The sequence below is a fragment of the Corylus avellana genome, chromosome ca3 (assembly GCF_901000735.1).
Source record: "Corylus avellana chromosome ca3, CavTom2PMs-1.0".
NCBI lineage: Eukaryota > Viridiplantae > Streptophyta > Magnoliopsida > Fagales > Betulaceae > Corylus > Corylus avellana.
Window position 1 is genome coordinate 1524757 of NC_081543.1, and position 17667 is coordinate 1542423.

At 35.9% G+C, this 17667-nt stretch overlaps 2 protein-coding genes across 5 annotated transcripts in view; one reads left to right on the forward strand and one right to left on the reverse strand.

Annotated features, from left to right (window-relative positions):
- Positions 1–203, reverse strand: part of LOC132173834 (elongation factor 1-delta-like) — a 6108-nt gene extending 5905 nt beyond the window's left edge. Inside the window, exon 1 of the mRNA XM_059585462.1 lies at positions 95–203. The gene's annotated coding sequence lies outside the window, so the exon portion shown is untranslated. The remainder of the gene's footprint in view (positions 1–94) is intronic.
- A 4934-nt stretch (positions 204–5137) lies between these two features.
- On the forward strand, positions 5138–17661 carry LOC132174960 (uncharacterized). Of its 4 annotated transcripts, none has more exons than XM_059586733.1 (28): positions 5140–5369; positions 5470–5632; positions 5744–5880; positions 6034–6150; positions 6359–6502; positions 6658–7044; positions 7132–7289; positions 8376–8497; positions 8611–8702; positions 8980–9226; positions 9355–9418; positions 9771–9919; positions 10040–10107; positions 10189–10362; positions 11146–11217; positions 13568–13669; positions 13749–13838; positions 14127–14202; positions 14295–14388; positions 14496–14565; positions 14666–14845; positions 15536–15658; positions 15751–15834; positions 15915–16099; positions 16285–16420; positions 16513–16572; positions 17088–17192; positions 17270–17661. In XM_059586733.1, the coding sequence occupies exons 1-28, from the start codon at positions 5241–5243 to the stop codon at positions 17381–17383; spliced, it is 3642 nt and encodes a 1213-aa protein (XP_059442716.1). In that variant the 5' UTR covers positions 5140–5240; the 3' UTR covers positions 17384–17661. The 4 variants fall into 4 exon arrangements, with proteins under 4 accessions (XP_059442715.1, XP_059442716.1, XP_059442717.1 ...); XM_059586734.1 differs by having other exon boundaries at positions 6658–7029; XM_059586735.1 differs by having other exon boundaries at positions 6658–7020.
- Positions 17662–17667: the final 6 nt, after the last annotated feature.

Sequence of the window (17667 nt, forward strand, 5' to 3'; positions counted from 1 at the left end):
AAACAATTTCATATGCTTTGGAAATCCAAACCGTTTCTTTAGAAAAAATGGGCATATATGTTAATTTCCACAATAACGATGGATCTGAGCTTACCAGCGATGGAGGTGCGTTTACCGTTTGGGAGGCGCGGAGAGGACTGAATATACCAGGGTTTGTAAACTTTAATAGAGACGAGGATTTATGGTGATAGGGAGAGAGTAATCAGGTGCTTCGCGACTCACCGAGTCAGAATGAACGATGCGTTTCAGGGCCTTTCGATATTCCCTCGCCGGAGGTTGTGGGACCTTTTTTGAGGGAAAGTATTTAAATATCCCTTTTTCTTTTTTTTTTGGGTCTCACTAAAATTTGTAAGAAATTTTAAAATTATTATTGAATTAAAATTTAATAGTAATTTTAAAGCTTTAATGATATGTTTTTTGTTACACTCTTGCATACCTCTTGTATAAATATGTAGGATAATAAAACCAAACATTCGTTTATTAGTTATTATTAATATTATTACTATCAATGTTTATTTGCATTGTTCGTCTATCTCACGCACATCTATATATATATATATATATATTTTTTAATTAAAAGGTGGGAAGGGGTGATCAGTGTAGTTTCTTCCTTTGGGCGTTACTATCGGGATTCCCACCCGCTGTAGAATGTTCGGTTTGAGCCATAGCTACTGCCTGGGAAGGCGAGCCCGTCATCACAACCCCACAAAGGTGTGAGCCAGTAGATCCCCTTCAAAGTAGTATCTGGTTCACGCATCTACTACCGCAAGCGGATTCGAACACGCGACCACTAGGATGAAAGGAATTCTTCTACCAACTCAACTACCACCCTTGTGGTACGCACATCTGTATTAAGTTGGCCTACTTCGTCTTCATCTATCATTGATACTAAGTGTCTCCAATCGGGTTTCTTTTCTAAGTAAATAGTCAGGGACCTCCATTAAAACAATTATTTCTCATGGTTATTTTTGTATTTTCATGCTTCCAAAAATCATGTCCTTGGCGGCTCATTCATGTTACCCACGAAGTCCTTAGCAATAGCAGTGTTAGGAGCAAAAACATATATTTAGGCTCTTAACTATAACTTTTATTATAAATTCTTATAAACCGGTGTATTAATCAATGTGGTAAAAAATGTTTATACTACATTTGTTTTATATAAATTAATGTGACAATTCATAATTGATAAAATAACTAATAGTATATGTTTGACAAATAGCGTGTAATCAATTAAATTAACAAGTATAATCTATTTATAAAGTAGAGGTTACTAGTTCGAATCTTCCATTTTTATTTTTTAATGCGGACATGTCACCATTTTTTATTCTTTTTTAAAGTTTAAAATGATGTGGTAACATATTCACTACACAATATCAAATACACCATTAGAAGAAATCAAATAAAATATTAACCATGAATTAACTCAAATGTATAGTGTTAGGAATAGTTTCATGTATGGTGTGAACTCCGCATTATTTGTGTTATTCAAGTCGTCATTGATCTTCGATCTTTGCGCTCCTGTAATCACTCCAAGACAATAATCAATTAAGATAACTCAACACAAGACAATAATCAATTAAGATAACTCACCGGCTCTCACTCTAATGCCTAAGTCAGTATCTAAGAGAATAGTATGCCCAATGTACAATAATTCAATATATTTGAGTTTTAGATTTATACCTGGCCTGGGCTTCTATTGGCATAGAGGTGGAGTTAAACTTGGACCAAGTCTCCTACTTCAACTTGGTTTGGGAGTATTTAGAGTTTGATTTGAACCTTGGTTGGAGTAGGACTGTTAGACTGAATTTGAAGTAGTTTTATTCCTAACCCGAATACTGAGAATTTGAAGTAGTTTTATTCCTAACCGGAATAATGAGAATTTGATTTGGGTCCTCGTTCTTAGTTATTGGCCAAAATCAGGAATCGGATACCCCTGTTTATACCTAGTTATCCGGACCGGCTAACCGAATTTTTTATTTTATTTTATTATTTTAAATAGTCTTATTTTAAGTATTGGGCCATACAGTTGGCCAATTTTTAAATAAATGATTAGCTTTTTGTCCAATTTGTTTTTTATTTTTAAATTTCTTCGCATCTCTCTTTGTCCTTTCTCTCGTCTCTCTCCAAGTCTCCATACGACCATACCAGCGGAAGAAAATAATCCTGCAAAATTTCACAGCAAGATCATAACCAAGCATATCACCCAAGATCCCTCTCGTCTCTCTCCAACATCCCCTTCTCTCCAACAAAACAAAGCCCCACAAATATAAAACAAAATGTCAAAAACAAATAGATCAGAACATATCAAAACCAAACAAATAGAAAATAAAAACAACCCAACAAATCAGACACACCAGACCAAAAAAAATCAAACAGATCACCCAACATACTGTCTCTCTCAAAACCAGCGACTCTATGGCGTGGGTCCCGTAGCGGCAGGCGACGGCAGCACTTGCAGAAGTGGCGTGGCTGAAAATGATTGTAGTTGTTTAGGTGGAGGTGGAGTGGCTGCGCCGCAACGTAGAAGCAAAGAGCGAGAGAGAACGAGAACAGAGAGCCAGAGAGAATGAGACAGAAAGAAATAGATGGACAGCAATGAAAAGGAGGATGAAGAAGCAGAGAGTGAGAAAGAAAGAGATGGAGAGCAGGAAGAAGAAAGAGAGAGCAAGAGAGAGGCGGAAGTGATGAAGAGTGAAAGGTTGCCAAAAAGCGGACCGAAATTTGAGTCTCCGGTTTTTTTTTTTTTTCGACCGAAACCGGAATTGATTCTCCGATTTTCCGGTTTCGATTTCTTGGTATTTTTTTGACACCTCTTGACTAAGGTTTTTACTCAAATCCAACTTAGAATAGGATTGTTAGACTAGATTTGAAGAGAGGATCCTATTTCTATATCACTTGTAATATTAACCATTAAACAATTAAAATTTATGGGAAATAACATCTTTTCAATTTCACTTGAAATTAGATAGAGCCTTCAAGAAATTCAATTTAATTATGACTGATATAACAATAACACGTAAATTAACACGTTAATTTATTAAAAATATTAAATAGTAATAAAAATAATAGTACAAAACATTTCATAACATATTTACGAGTTTTAAATGATTTTTTTTCATGTAATAAAATAAATATAAAAACAAGTAAGGTGAAAAGAGTAAATTAAGTTGTTGGTTTTGGAATATACCGCGAGCGTACGCCTATACACACACATATATATATTCACTGACTGATGAGTGACCACTCCCGCTTCACCGTATGTGGTCGCTTTCACCAACTCCACCCGTCCAAAGCAAAAGGGATTTTACGCTTACACGCGCATGTTAGCGCGCGCGCGCACACGCCCACGTGTGCAAGAAGACGAAACATGCAAAAACCGTAACGTTTTATGTTAGTTTCCTGCGAAGGCCCCCCGTCACCCTCAAATCCCTCAATAACAACACCATTCAACGGTTACACCCTTCTTTGGTACTTCCGCCCTGCGCCTTCCACCAGCTTTGCCGCATTGGGTTTACGACAACCAAACCCTCCTCCTCGTTGTTATATATTCTCGTACAACCATTCCTTCTCATATTTTGTTCCTTATTCGATGAATATTTATTAATAAAAAATCATTACCTTTTATAGTATTTTGTTAGTTTTTTTTTTTTTTTTTTTTTCTACACGTCCAAATAAGGGAAGAAAATAAAAGATTTGAATCGGTGACCCCCGTTTCATTAGACATGATTCACAGCCGATTGAGCTACTCCTTAATGATAGTAATTTATTTGATAATGTGTTTACTTAAAAAAATATTTCAAAAAGTATCACAAACCTAAATAAAAACTTTTACTTTATGTTCGTCCATTTTTGTTTAATGAATGGTCCGGCCATTACATTTGGCAAATCCTTAGTTTTTTTTTTTTTAATTATTTAAAGGTTCTTGATGACTTGCTCGACCACCTCTTAGGTTCTCCAACATATTTATTTTTATTTTAAAGTTTTTTTTAATTTGTAAATAATATTAAAAGAGAAAAAATAGAAGTGCACTAAAGACAAATACAATTTAGAATACATTTCAGTTTAGGAGATGTGACGGATGGTCAGAAGTCAAAACAATTCATTATTTACATAGAAATCAATTATATTTTAATGTGGATCTTATTATATACAACTGAATGGTGAGAGCCAAATAAAACGAATTTTTTTTTTTTTTTTGGTTTTAATTGTCTTTTATTCAAAATAATATATAACAAATATATAATCTATTATTTTAGAGTAATGTTACAAGTCCCTTTTATATCTTTTTAGAATCAATCTAAGAATAATGTGGTTATTAAATTCACCATTGAACTTGTAGTTGATTATTATTAAGTTTTGATCAAATGACAATTTTAATAGCTGCATTATTCTTTGAGGAATTTATGAAAAACTTATAGAATTACTCATTATCTCATACTTACCGAGTAATTATTAGGTTACATTAATTTGTTGTTGCAAATATTTGCACAAGGGAAGGGAACCTCCAAATCCAATAGTTAAAGTCGAATAATTTTCTAAGAGAAATTTATTTTTTCTATGCAATTTTCTATGAGTGTTAATAAAGAGTTTTTGGGTATTAGAATTTACAGGTCATACATTTTATTAGGGGTGACAATTTGGAATTTTTTATTTTTTTTACATGTCCACATAAGAAAGAAATGAGAATTCAAACTAAAAATCTCAGCTTCATAAAGCGTGATCAACAGTTGATTGAGCTACTCCTTGAAGACGGTGACAATTTATATTTTTATGTTAAGTTTGTGTCATATTAAGGCATAAATATAAGACTATATAAATTAACTTTAATTTATAAATTTTATGTTAGGTTTGTGTTGCATTCAGCCTATTTAATTAAATTCGTCAAGCGCTTTAATCATAAAAAAAAAAATTGACAATTATTTATTTTGTGTGTATACTAGCCCGATCACAAAACAACCGGCTAACATACGCCGTACGTAAAGTCGGACATAGGGGTATCAAAGTGTCCATGCACCAACCGAACACAAACAAATCAATTAAAAAAAGGGGAAAAAAAAAAAAAAACATAAATTAACAATTACATAAAAATATATAAATAATAAAGCAAAGCTCCTTATTCTATCCCCCCATCTCCCTCTCTCTCTCTCTGTCTCTCACACACACACATTACATTTTGTTCAAACACAAAGGCTAAAAAGAAGAGAGAAACAAAAAAACAAAGACGAGAGAAGTAGAGGAGGATGGTTTCAACGAGGAGAAGTGGATCTCTCTCCGGTAACACCAACAACAACAGCAAGAGATCATCGTCGTCGGAAGATAAACCTCCGTCACCGAAGCGTCAAAAGGTGTTAAAAAAGGAAAAAGAAAAAGTAAAATAAAATTCAACGCCTCGATTTTTCTTTTTTGGCTGAAATCTTTGGGAGACTGAGAGTTTAGGGCTTTTTGAGTGATGGATTTGTGCGATTTCAGGTCGATAATGGCGGTACCTCGGAGAAGCCGGCGCCGGCGGGGGCCGAGAATTCCAAGGAATCGTGCACCGCTCCTGCGACGTCGGAGAACGCGCCGATCGCCGGAGACGCCGTGAGCCCGCGGAAGGGCGAGGCCGCGCCCGTGGCGACGCCGATCGCGGAGGGTGAGCGTTTCTCTCTCGCTCTCTGAAGAGTTCTTTTTTTTTTTTTTCCCTCTCTCTTTGTGCGCTTCGATTTGTGATTTTTTTTTTTAAGATTTGGGTTTGGCTTTGAAGGGGCTTCGCCGGCGGTGATGGTGGATAAGCCGAGGAGTTCTTTCTCGTCGTGGAGTAGTTATCAGAAGCGGACCAATCCGGGGACGACCTTCGAGAACTCGATGCCATGGTGCAAGCTCCTATCACAGTCTGGACAGGTTTTAGAAGCATTTCTTTTGTTAACTTGGTTTGATTTTGTAGGCTTGAGGAATAGATAAAACCCGTTTTTCTTTGTTGGGTTTGAGTTGAATTTGTTTAATTTTTCTGTGTAGTAAGTGTGTTTTTTTCCCCCCCTCTAATATATGCCGCAGAATGCAAACGTTTCCATATCCACTGAGAACTTCGTGATTGGTTCAAGTAGGCAGTGCAATTATCCATTGAAGGATCAGAGTGTTAGTGGGAATCTATGCAGAATCAGGCACACGCAGGTATATCTTGAGCTTCAATATGATTACGCGGCCAAAAATTTGTAGGATTGAAACGAAATTGGGCATGGTTTTGCTTACAAGCGAGCACATACACGTGGTGTGACTCTGATTGTACTTGGGTGTTATTGGTTTTCTGTCTTTTTGGAGATGAACTCCTTAGAAATATGTACATGCAGTATGAGTACTCATTATTTCTGGACATGATCAGCGCGACGGCGTTGATGTAGCCGTGCTAGATATTATGGGGAGCAAGGGAACGGTGCAAGTAAATGGGACAAATGTCAAGAAGAGCGGTGGCAGCTGCGTGCTTAATTCCGGTGATGAGTTGGTGTTCGGGGCAAACCATGCTTATGTATCCTTCTCTTTAGTTTTTGGGTGGTTCTTCAATTGAGTTTTCTGCTCCCCGGTCCCTTTTTTCCCAGTCCGTGTTATATTCTTTCTTTCTGTTTAACTGTGAATGAGTGTCTATAACTGTGTTTGTGTATTCTTTAATCCTTATGAACATAGATCTTTCAGCATCTGATGAATGAGGCTGCAGTTAAAGGTTCAGAGGTTCAAAGTCTTGGAAAACTGCTGCACCTCGAAAGGAGGGCGGGAGATCCTTCAGCCGTGGCTGGAGCTTCAATACTGGCCTCTCTTTCTAGCATGAGACAAGATATATCACGTTGGAAGTCTCCAGCTCAGAGCATCACTAAAATGCAACAGGGTCCCGAGGTACCTACTCAATCTGTTGTTAATGATGGCACAGAAGTTGAGCTTGATGGCCTGGAATGCAACTCGGCACCAAACAGTGGGAGTGATAAAGCTGCAGAAATTGGAACAATCAACAAGAACTCTCTTCACGATTGCAACCCGGACTCTGGCATAGAGGCAGGCAATGTAAAACTCTCTGGGGTGAATGATTTGCTAAGGCCTTTGTTCAGGATGTTAGCTCAGTCAACTAGTTGTACACTGAAATTGAGCAAAAGTATCTGTAAACAGGTTTTGGAAGAAAGAAACGATTGGATGAGGGATACGCAGCCAGCATCAACGTCGGGTATGTCTTTGCGGTGTGCAGCATTTCGAGAAGATGTTTCTGCAGGAATTATTGATGGCAGAGACATAGATGTTTCATTTGACAGCTTCTCTTACTACTTAAGGTATAATTCTTTCATGATATGCTATGTTCATTTTTGTTCAGTATCACACTCTGGCGATTCACTTGATCTCTTCTACTTTGATATCTTTTCAACTCCAAATTTTGTCTGTGTGCCGTGTACAGTTTAAAATACAATTCCATTTTAATTAATTCTTTATATTTTGGCTTGTTTTGCCTTCTTTCCCTTCTTTATGTAATTTAGTCTCCTCTTTTTCTTTTTTTGGGAGGAGGTGTGATTTGGGTTTATTTTCCTTTGTCTTATGTATGTAGGACTCATCTAATGCATAACTTATGGCTTTGCCTTTCTTCTAATAAAAAATTATTCATAAAAAAATCTAGTGCATAACTTATGGCGTTTAATCTTGAAATGAGTCTTCTGGTTACTAAGAAGGTAACTTTTGTAGGGCAGAATGGAATTTTCTGTTGGATCAATTCTATTGTGCTTTTCCTGTGTACCTCAAATACTTCTGAATATAATAATGTGTAAGTCATGAAAATGTAACATGACATGTTTGCTGCATTCTTCTTGGGTAATATTCTGAAAAAAAAAAAAAAAAACTCTAAATGTATTAGATCCTTCCTGAAAAGGCCTCTGTTACTCATTAGATGTTACTTATGGAAAATTCCTCTATGTCGAGTCAAACTGTTTATTTTTTGACCTTTAGTGTACGTTTTGTTGATCAAATAATTAGTTTTAAGTTACTTATCAAAAAAAAAAAAAAAAAAAAGTTTTAAGTTCTTTTCCGATACAAGAATAAAAACAAATTTATTAACTTATAATTGGATGGAACAGGCAATACAACCACTTTATATTGCTCTAAGGTGGCCTGGAGTCCTGATATCCTAGAGTAAATATAAAAATGATGGTGCTACTTTAACTTGTGAAGAAAGGGTTTATTTTATTGTTTCTAATGGAAGGAGATTCGATAGAGCTCGGTGTTTTGTGGTTTCCTAACTTAGATCAAATAGAGCTGTTATTTTATATATTCATTTGTTGACTGGTAGATGATATGTTAATTGTTTCGTGATATTGAATTATGCAGTGGTAACTTGTGGTTTCAATTTTTTTTTTCTTCCTCTCTTGCAGTGAGAACACAAAAAATGTGCTGATTGCAGCTTCATTTATACACTTGAAGCATAAAGAACATGCAAAGTATACCTCAGAGCTTACTACTGTGAATCCAAGAATCTTGCTTTCTGGTCCTGCAGGTCAGTGGAGTTTTTTTTTTTTTTTTAATGAAATTTAATCTTCAAGAAATGTTTTGATGCTGTATTGGTTTTCATTCCAAAAAATTGAACTTTTTTTTTAAACCTCTTTACAGGGTCTGAGATATATCAGGAGATGTTGGCAAAGGCACTTGCTAACTACTTTGGAGCTAAATTGCTCATATTTGATAGCCATTCATTTTTGGGTGTAAGATAAATTACCTTCATGAGTGTGATATTAGAATTGCCGTTGTACCTAGTTTCTTTTTAACTCTTATATTGGAGTGAAGGCTTTCCTCTTTCCTTGCTGTTTGAGGGGCTCCAGTGACCAATTCTCATCATGGTCCATTGAGTTGATGCAACTTGCAACTTATATTTAGTTTTTATTTTCATTATCTAATTTCTCTTTTGATGTTGCTTTGCTTTTCTTTATAAGAGATTATTAAACTAATCAATTGGAATATTAATGACAAAACATATTGTAGGGTTTATCATCAAAGGAAGCAGAGCTGCTGAAGGATGGATATAATGCAGAAAAATCCTGCAACTGCCCCAAACAAAGTCCTTTACCCATGGACTCGGCTAAGAGCACGGATCCATCAGCAGTTGAAGCGGATCCACCCAGCTCTGCAAATGCACCTTCTTCTAATGGCTTGGAATCTCAACCTAAGATGGAGACTGAAACTGTACCCTCTGCCTCTGGGACATCTAAGAATTACTTGTTTAAAATAGGTATTTCATTTTTAGTTACATATAGAGATGCCTTTTTGTTCGCTTTCCAGTTATTCTCCCACTTTTTAGGTGTTTTTGATATTCTTTTGTTTTCCTCAGCATCATTTGTACAAATATGAACTGTGCAGGTGATAGAGTAAGATTTAATGGTTCAGCTTTGGGTGGTTTATATCCAGCAGCATCTCCTTCACGGTAACATCATGATGGATCAAATTTTCTAGGGTTATATTATCTTCTTATCTTGTTTTTGATGAATTATACTATCTTCTTATCTTAAGGAGTGCTTCATTTCTATTCATACAAAAAATTAAATAAAAAGGAGTGCTTCACTTCCAGATAATGGTTGCCCATTTGATCTCTGTGTGATTTTCAATTGAACTTGAGTTTATCTCTTGGAGAATTAATGCTTAGGCTCTCTCGCTCTCTCTTTCTCTCTCTAAACTTAGGATGCTATTAAATTTATTCGGTTTATTTTTGCGCAAGATGAATTTTAGGGTTATCAACTTATCATGCTTTAAAATATGCTTGTTAACACAACATGTAGGGGCCCATCTAGTGGAAGCCGTGGAAAGGTGGCATTAGTTTTTGAGGAGAATCCATTGTCAAAAGTTGGTGTAAGGTTCGATAAATCCATACCAGATGGGGTTGATCTTGGAGGTCAATGTGAGGGAGGTCATGGATTCTTTTGTAATGGTAAAAATCCTATTTAGTGACTCCATTTAACAAGCTTCAACCTGGCAATTTGTACTATTTTTTTCCCGTATTTTCTATTGCTCTATATTGAATCTCTCTCTCTCTCTCTCTCTCTCTCAGTAACTGATCTTCGTTTGGACACGGGCTCAGAAGAATTGGACAAGTTACTTATTAACACTTTGTTTGAGGTATTTCCCCCCCCCGGCGTTTTGTGCTTTTTTTTTTTTTCCCATCATCTTCTTGATGACTTAATAATATCTTTTTCTCAGGTTGTAACTAGCGAAAGCAGAAGCTCACCTTTCATTCTATTTATGAAAGATGCTGAGAAGTCTATGGTAGGAAATGGAGACTCATATTCTACATTCAAAAGCAAACTTGAAAAGCTTCCTGATAATGTGGTCGTAATAGGTTCTCACACTCATACTGACAATCGCAAAGAGAAGGTAACATGATGGGGATTTAAAATTTCCCTTCAATTATAGTCTGATGCATTTCTATTTAACGCAATGTGAGATGAGGTATTAAATAATTGTCTTTGTTGTATGTGTAGCAGCACACTTTGGCCCATCAGATCTTGTTGTCTGAAGTGTGTTGTGCTCCATTTCTATTACTTATATAAAAAAAAGTGTGTTATGCTCCATTTCTATCCACTAGACCAATAATTCCTTATTTCTTCTAATTTTTGCCCTCTTTTTGCCAGGCAAAATTTTCAGTATGAGATTAGGAACTTACAAGATATGAATATTAGGTTTTAGGTCAAAAAGTAGCAGTGTTGACAACACATCATTTATTAATGCTAGGACAAGATTAGTACTGTAGGTTTTAACACTAAAGGAATTGCTGTGGGATGCCATCTAGTCTAGGAGGTGGAATGCCTGGAGGAAGTACAAATGCATATGGAAATACGGGAATGGGTATGGGGCTGCCTACTAAGGGCTAACAGGTGTACCAGTCTGACAGAGAAAGAGGAAGTTGAAAATAGGTCCTGCTTGGGGAACCACTCATCACATTCTACTCCAATTATTTGCTGCCTACCATGATGGCCTCAGCTACATGACCTACTTCCATCTTAGCATCTAAGTTGTCTGACATGTACTAGAGGTCAAATCTTGAATTTAGGGGAAGCTAATTATTTTTTACCTCTATGTAGCATTTTAGTGTATTTTATTTAGGCGTCCTCATGTACAATTGTGATCATCATACTGTGTAATTTTTTTTCTTTGCAGTCACATCCTGGCGGTCTGCTTTTCACGAAATTTGGCAGCAATCAGACTGCTCTTCTTGACTTGGCTTTCCCGGTAATGTGTATACTCCAAAAACATCATGGCTTCCTATTTTTCCTTAATGTTGTGCAAGCCTATTTTGAATGTGGATTGTTCTTTGTGTAGAAAAAGGGTCATTTGCAGTTTTCTTTTTATGGCAATGCTTTTTGTCAGTTTTAATTTTTAATTTTTTTTCAAGTTTTTATTTATGAGAAAGATGAGCTGCTGTTATTAATATTTTCTTGTTTCTTTATGCATCGACATTTATGGAGGCATTTCCGTAAATTTAATCTTGATTTTTATACTTTGAAATATTTATTGACAGATTATCATTGTTCCTCTTTTTCCTCTTGCTTCTTTGTTTATTATAATATATGTCCAAGACTTTGTTATGTGTTTCTTTGGACAAAAAGAAAGTTTGCAGTTTAGGATATTCACTTTACTAATTTGGAGTCTGAAATGCACGTGTCTGAGTATTCTGCCATGTTAATCAGTAATATCTAAGACCTTCTCTTTTTTTAGGTAGAATGATTAAAATGTTTCATGAATTTTTTTTTTGATGAGTATTTCAAACTTTTTAAAAGCGCAGAGATGTGCAACCCTTGTACAAGAAAACACCTAATGTAGTTGAAATATTAGATTACTTAGGTTATGGATTACTTTATACTTGGTAATTTATTTTTATGTTATGTGGAAATATTTGTCCTTTGCTACCGTGGCCACAGGTGGAGCTGCGTCTAGGATATAGACATTATTCGATAAATAATGGTGCATACAGTTACTTCCTATTTCTTTCTTGTCTTTCTTCTCCTTCACTTTTCATCAAGCATCATAACACATTCATAACATATTCATTAAATAGCGAAAGCATGCACATTATATCAATTACATTTAAAACACTTTATCAAACATATAGTATTGGATGCATAAAAGGGGCCTACCAAATAAAGGCTAACATTATATCATATATGTTGAAAACAATTTGAAGAAAAGCATGGCATTGACATTTAAAGAAAGCAAAGGTATTGTCATATCTACTTACCTCGTTCCTTAGCTTCAGAATTCAACACACTTCATTTAGCATCCTAAGCAAACATTTATGAGCAATGACTTTCCATTAAGGCATTTGTATATAATTTTTTTAATTGTTTGATCTCTCTAACCAGTGCTTCCACACTAAGTGGCAGATCTGATTTCTCGTCTTTAAGACACTTATTTCGTATTTCAAGCTCGATTCTTTTCTTGAATGATCACACTATGCATGGATGTTCAGTTTACTACACATGAATTATGCAATGCGAACTTATTCTCGTGCTCTTTAGAGTATAGGTCCCAACAGCATTTACATCTAGTCTTTATAGGGTTAAGTTCGATTATTTTCTTGAATGATCACACTATGCATTTATGTTCAGTTTACTACACATGAATCATGCAATGCGAGCTTATTCTCGTGCTCTTTAGAATGTGGGTCCCAACACCATTTACATCTAGTCTTTATAGGGGTTTTAAATCACCTTAAGGTCCTCTAGACAGGTCTGGTCTTGGGCCAAAAGATAGGCTTTTAAGGCCTCAAGGTTCAACTAATGTGTGTGTGTGTGTGTGTTGTAATTCCAGCAATGCCCTCTTTTTCTTTTTGAAATAAGGTAGGAAACAACTCCTAGAAAATAGGCAGGGGTTGGCATACAGTTGGGGCTTGTTTTAACTAAGAAAACTGTCCTTTTTGAAGAAAAATAAACCTGACCAGATTCTATTAGGTTTTAGCCTTAACAATGATCGACTTTTTGCCCATTAGAAGTCTTTTTCAGCCTTCTAACATGCCCCCTATTAAACCCACGAAATTAAAAGAGATAATTAAGCAAACAACTACTGCGTGTCAAATTTAAAAACTAGAACATCAACATCATAAAATTACCCTAGGGGGTCTAGCGTGTCACATTCAATATATATCAATTTTGGCTTATAGTTTTGCAAAAGAACACTCTTTTGATAGCTGTAAGTGCAATTCTGAAAACGGGAAGACATAAAGGTACCATGTTCCTCTGGGCCATCTTGGGGATTGACTTCAAGTTTTTACCGAGTTTTTGCAGGTTGAGATTACGAAAAGTGTTTGACATAGATCATGCAGAGTTGAAGTTGGATAGTTGGATTTTTTTATGCTATTGATTAGTTTTTATGTATAGATAAAAAAAAAAAAGAATAATATTTTTTATGCAAATACTATACATAAACATGTCTATGTGCTCTCTCTCACACATAGACAAGCTTATTTTTATGGACTATTGTACAGGTTGTTGAATGAATATTGTGAGATTGTGCTGTCGCACAGTCGCTGACATAAATTCTTCATTTACAGCAGCATGATGTTACTGCCTTTTTATTTTTTCAGGATAGTTTCGGAAGACTGCATGACAGGGGTAAGGAAGTCCCGAAATCGACAAAACTCCTGACTAAGCTTTTTCCCAATAAAGTAACCATTCACATGCCACAGGTCTGTGTGGTGGATTCTTATGATCAGTTACTTGGCTTTGCTTTATCAATATATTGCAGAAACTTATAAATCTCTGCAGGATGAAGCGCTTCTTGCTTCGTGGAAGCACCAATTGGATCGAGATTCTGAAACCCTCAAAATGAAAGGAAATCTCAATCACCTGCGCACTGTGAGCAATTTCCCCTACTTATATTTTAGAGCATCAAGAATTATTGTTGCTTTTAATACTAAGTTTAAAATCACTTGATAGATAGGTACTTTAGTTATTTAACATTTCTAATAAGCGATACAAAAGTTGAATTTTGACAACCTTGTTTAGGTTGTTAGTATGTGGAATGCACAGGGAGCATTCTGCATGTGTGTTCATATTTTACTGTTTTGAACTTTGTGCATTAGCCAATGGTTGAAAATGAGGTGTTTTGCAAATGATACTGATGTTTGCAGTTAATATGTGTAGGTTCTTGGTCGGAGTGGGATGGAATGTGAAGGACTTGAGACATTATGCGTTAAGGACCAAACACTTACGAATGAAAGTATGCTCTATTTTAATATATCTAGACAAGATGGTTTGCCAGTTTTACTATGTTTTATTTTAATCTTTTAATCTATTTGTTTTGTATTGCAGGTGCAGAGAAAGTAGTTGGATGGGCTTTAAGCCATCATCTAATGCAGAATCCTGAAGCTGATCCTGATGCAAGGCTTGTATTGTCTAGTGAGAGGTAATTGATAGGTTGTTTGCTGCCATCATTTTCATTCATTGTTGGCTGAAATATTAGTTATTGGATGGAAATTACACAGTTGTAATGCCATATTGCAATTCTGGCAGCATCCAGTACGGGATTAGAATCTTGCAGGCTATCCAGAATGAATCTAAGAGCTTGAAGAAGTCACTTAAGGTGATTATTATACATTCCCACAAAAGATTATACTTTTGACTAGTTTTCTTTGGTGCTACTGTTAAATAATCTTCATACTGATTTTTTGGGCTGAAATCAGGATGTTGTAACAGAAAATGAATTTGAGAAAAGGCTTCTAGCTGATGTCATTCCACCCAATGACATTGGAGTTACTTTTGATGATATTGGGGCTCTTGAAAATGTGAAGGATACGCTGAAGGAGTTGGTGATGCTTCCTCTACAAAGGCCTGAACTTTTTTGCAAGGGTCAATTAACTAAGGTTTTTTTATGTTCTCTCTATTCAGGGAAAATGTGATGCTTTATTTAAATATTGATGAGTTACATTAGTTGACCTATTGGTTCAATTCTTTCAATCTATAATTTCTACTACAAATTTTTATGGCTTAATTATTATTTTTTAATTAAGGAAACATTTTCACTTTGCTCCTAGGATGTTAGTTCCATCATAAACGGGTTCTATGGGCAGATCAACTTTTTCAATTTTTTTTGGGGTGATCTTATCAAATCTAAATGGTTTTTTAGAAGCTGATTTTCCACTCTTCTTTTCATTTTTGAACTTGTGTTATCATTGCCTAAGTACTGGTGACATTGAAAAGTTGGAAATGTGTGTATAATGGGTTTCTGGCTTTCTGCACGAAAATAATTATGCTTGATCTATTATGAGTCACTGTAAGCTTCTTTATTTACCTGCAAGTATAACTACACACAAGTACATGATCTACATAGATACGTGTGTAGGTTTTGAAACTGCTAATGTCTGTGCCCTTATTATTATTATTATTCTCTTAGATTCTTGCTTCTCCTTCATAAATTTGCTATAAGCAACACTCCATACCTCTTCCATATTTAACAGATAGTGGTGCAGGAGAGCACTTGTATAAGCAGCTGCTATTGAGCTTATTTATAAGTTTTTAGAGGAACAATCTAACTGTATATCTTTTGTATCTAGCCTTGCAAGGGCATATTATTATTTGGGCCTCCCGGAACAGGTAAGACAATGCTGGCAAAGGCTGTGGCTACTGAAGCTGGTGCAAACTTCATCAACATTTCCATGTCAAGCATCACATCTAAGGTTAACAATGATAATTTGCTTCATTTACTGTGGCACAATCACTATCACAACTTCATTTCATAACTTTAACTTGTGTTTTGACCTTACTGCAGTGGTTTGGTGAGGGTGAGAAGTATGTGAAAGCTGTTTTCTCACTTGCCAGTAAAATTGCGCCTAGTGTTGTATTTGTTGATGAAGTAAGCTTTTTAAGTCCTTTCATGTTGAATTTGTGTTTGTGAATCATCCTCAATATTTTTTTCGCTTGGTTTTCTTATAGGTTGACAGCATGTTGGGCCGGAGGGAAAATCCTGGGGAGCATGAGGCCATGCGTAAGATGAAAAATGAATTTATGGTGAACTGGGATGGCTTACGGACAAAAGACACAGAGCGGGTTCTGGTACTTGCAGCTACAAATAGGCCTTTCGACCTTGATGAAGCAGTCATTCGAAGGCTTCCCCGTAGGTAAAACATCATTCACACATACTTATGGACATAAAAAAACTTGCCACTGTTCTTGCACACCGTCTTGTGCTAGCTGCTTTTTTTTTTTTTTTTTTGAAGTTGTGCTAGGCTATTTCATTTTGACATTCTGGTAACTTTCAAGTATAACAGATGCCCACGTTTTCATGCTGTATGTTCTTCCACAGATTGATGGTAAATTTGCCAGATTCAGCAAACAGAGCGAAGATACTAAAAGTCATACTGGCAAAAGAGGACTTGGGAGATGTTGATTTTGATGCAATTGCCAATATGACAGATGGATATTCTGGAAGTGACCTGAAGGTGATATTTGTTTCTAATTTCATTGATGGTTGACAGTTTTATTGTTATCAATCACCGGAGTGACTGTCATTATATTTGCTGTCATATTGCAGAATCTATGTGTAACGGCTGCTCACCGTCCAATTAAAGAGATATTGGAAAAGGAAAAAAAGGTTTGTATCTTCTATCCAATCAATGAGCAGTTAAGCAATTTGTTTTTCTTGCTCAACAGTGTTCTCATCAGTGCTGCTTGTGATGCGTTATCAAAGTTATTTGGGACAAGCTGCAACCTGATCTTTACCTGCCAATCTAGTTTACTAATATCATGTGGTTGCTGATCAAAATACCTAATCGTTAAAATGACCTTCAAAACATCAATTGGAAAGTAAGTCAAAAAATTAAATGCTAAATGTCCAATACTGTACTCCTGCGATGCATATTTGGTTCCAAATCCATTTTATACATCGACTTTTTATTGCCAACGTGCTTCAACTCAAAAGGCCCGGTTTTTTATTTTTTATTATTTTAAAAAAAACACATTTTATTGAGTAACTGCAGAATCAAGGTGAACCGAAGAATGAGAGAAAAATTCTAATACATGTGCTTGTTCACTTAGATTCATTACCAGTAGATGTAGGTCCTCTGTCTGGAAGAAAATCTTCTGTGATCTAATATGCTAAACATACAGGAACATGCTGCCGCTTTAGCAGAAGGAAGACCCACTCCAGCTTTGAGTGGCAGTGCAGATATACGGTCTTTAAACATGGATGACTTCAAATATGCTCATGAACGGGTAAGTGAAACTTAAATATCCATTGATGTGACTTTTTTTACTTCTTTATTTATTTTATTTTTTAAATCTGGGTATAGGTATGCGCGAGTGTTTCATCGGAGTCTGTGAACATGACTGAGCTTTTACAATGGAATGAGCTGTATGGTGAAGGGGGTTCCAGAAGAAAAAAGGCTCTGAGCTACTTCATGTGAGGGCTTTCCTGTACAAATGGCTATTTTTTGCTCATCTCTTTGTTCTAAGCCCTCGTGCTTTAGTGAATTTTGCTATTTTCTTAGGGCTTGGTAGGGAGCCTTTTTGTCTGTAAAATGAAATATAGGTATTAAGTTATTTTTTTCCCACCCCGCTCGAGTTAGATTTGTGATGGAGGGAATAAAGTGAGTGTAAGCTTTCCAAAGCCTTGGTGGCTTGGCTTCACTGCTTTTGTTTTGTTCCCCATCAACTTGTTGTCAACATAAGGAACTTGTATTTGTACGTT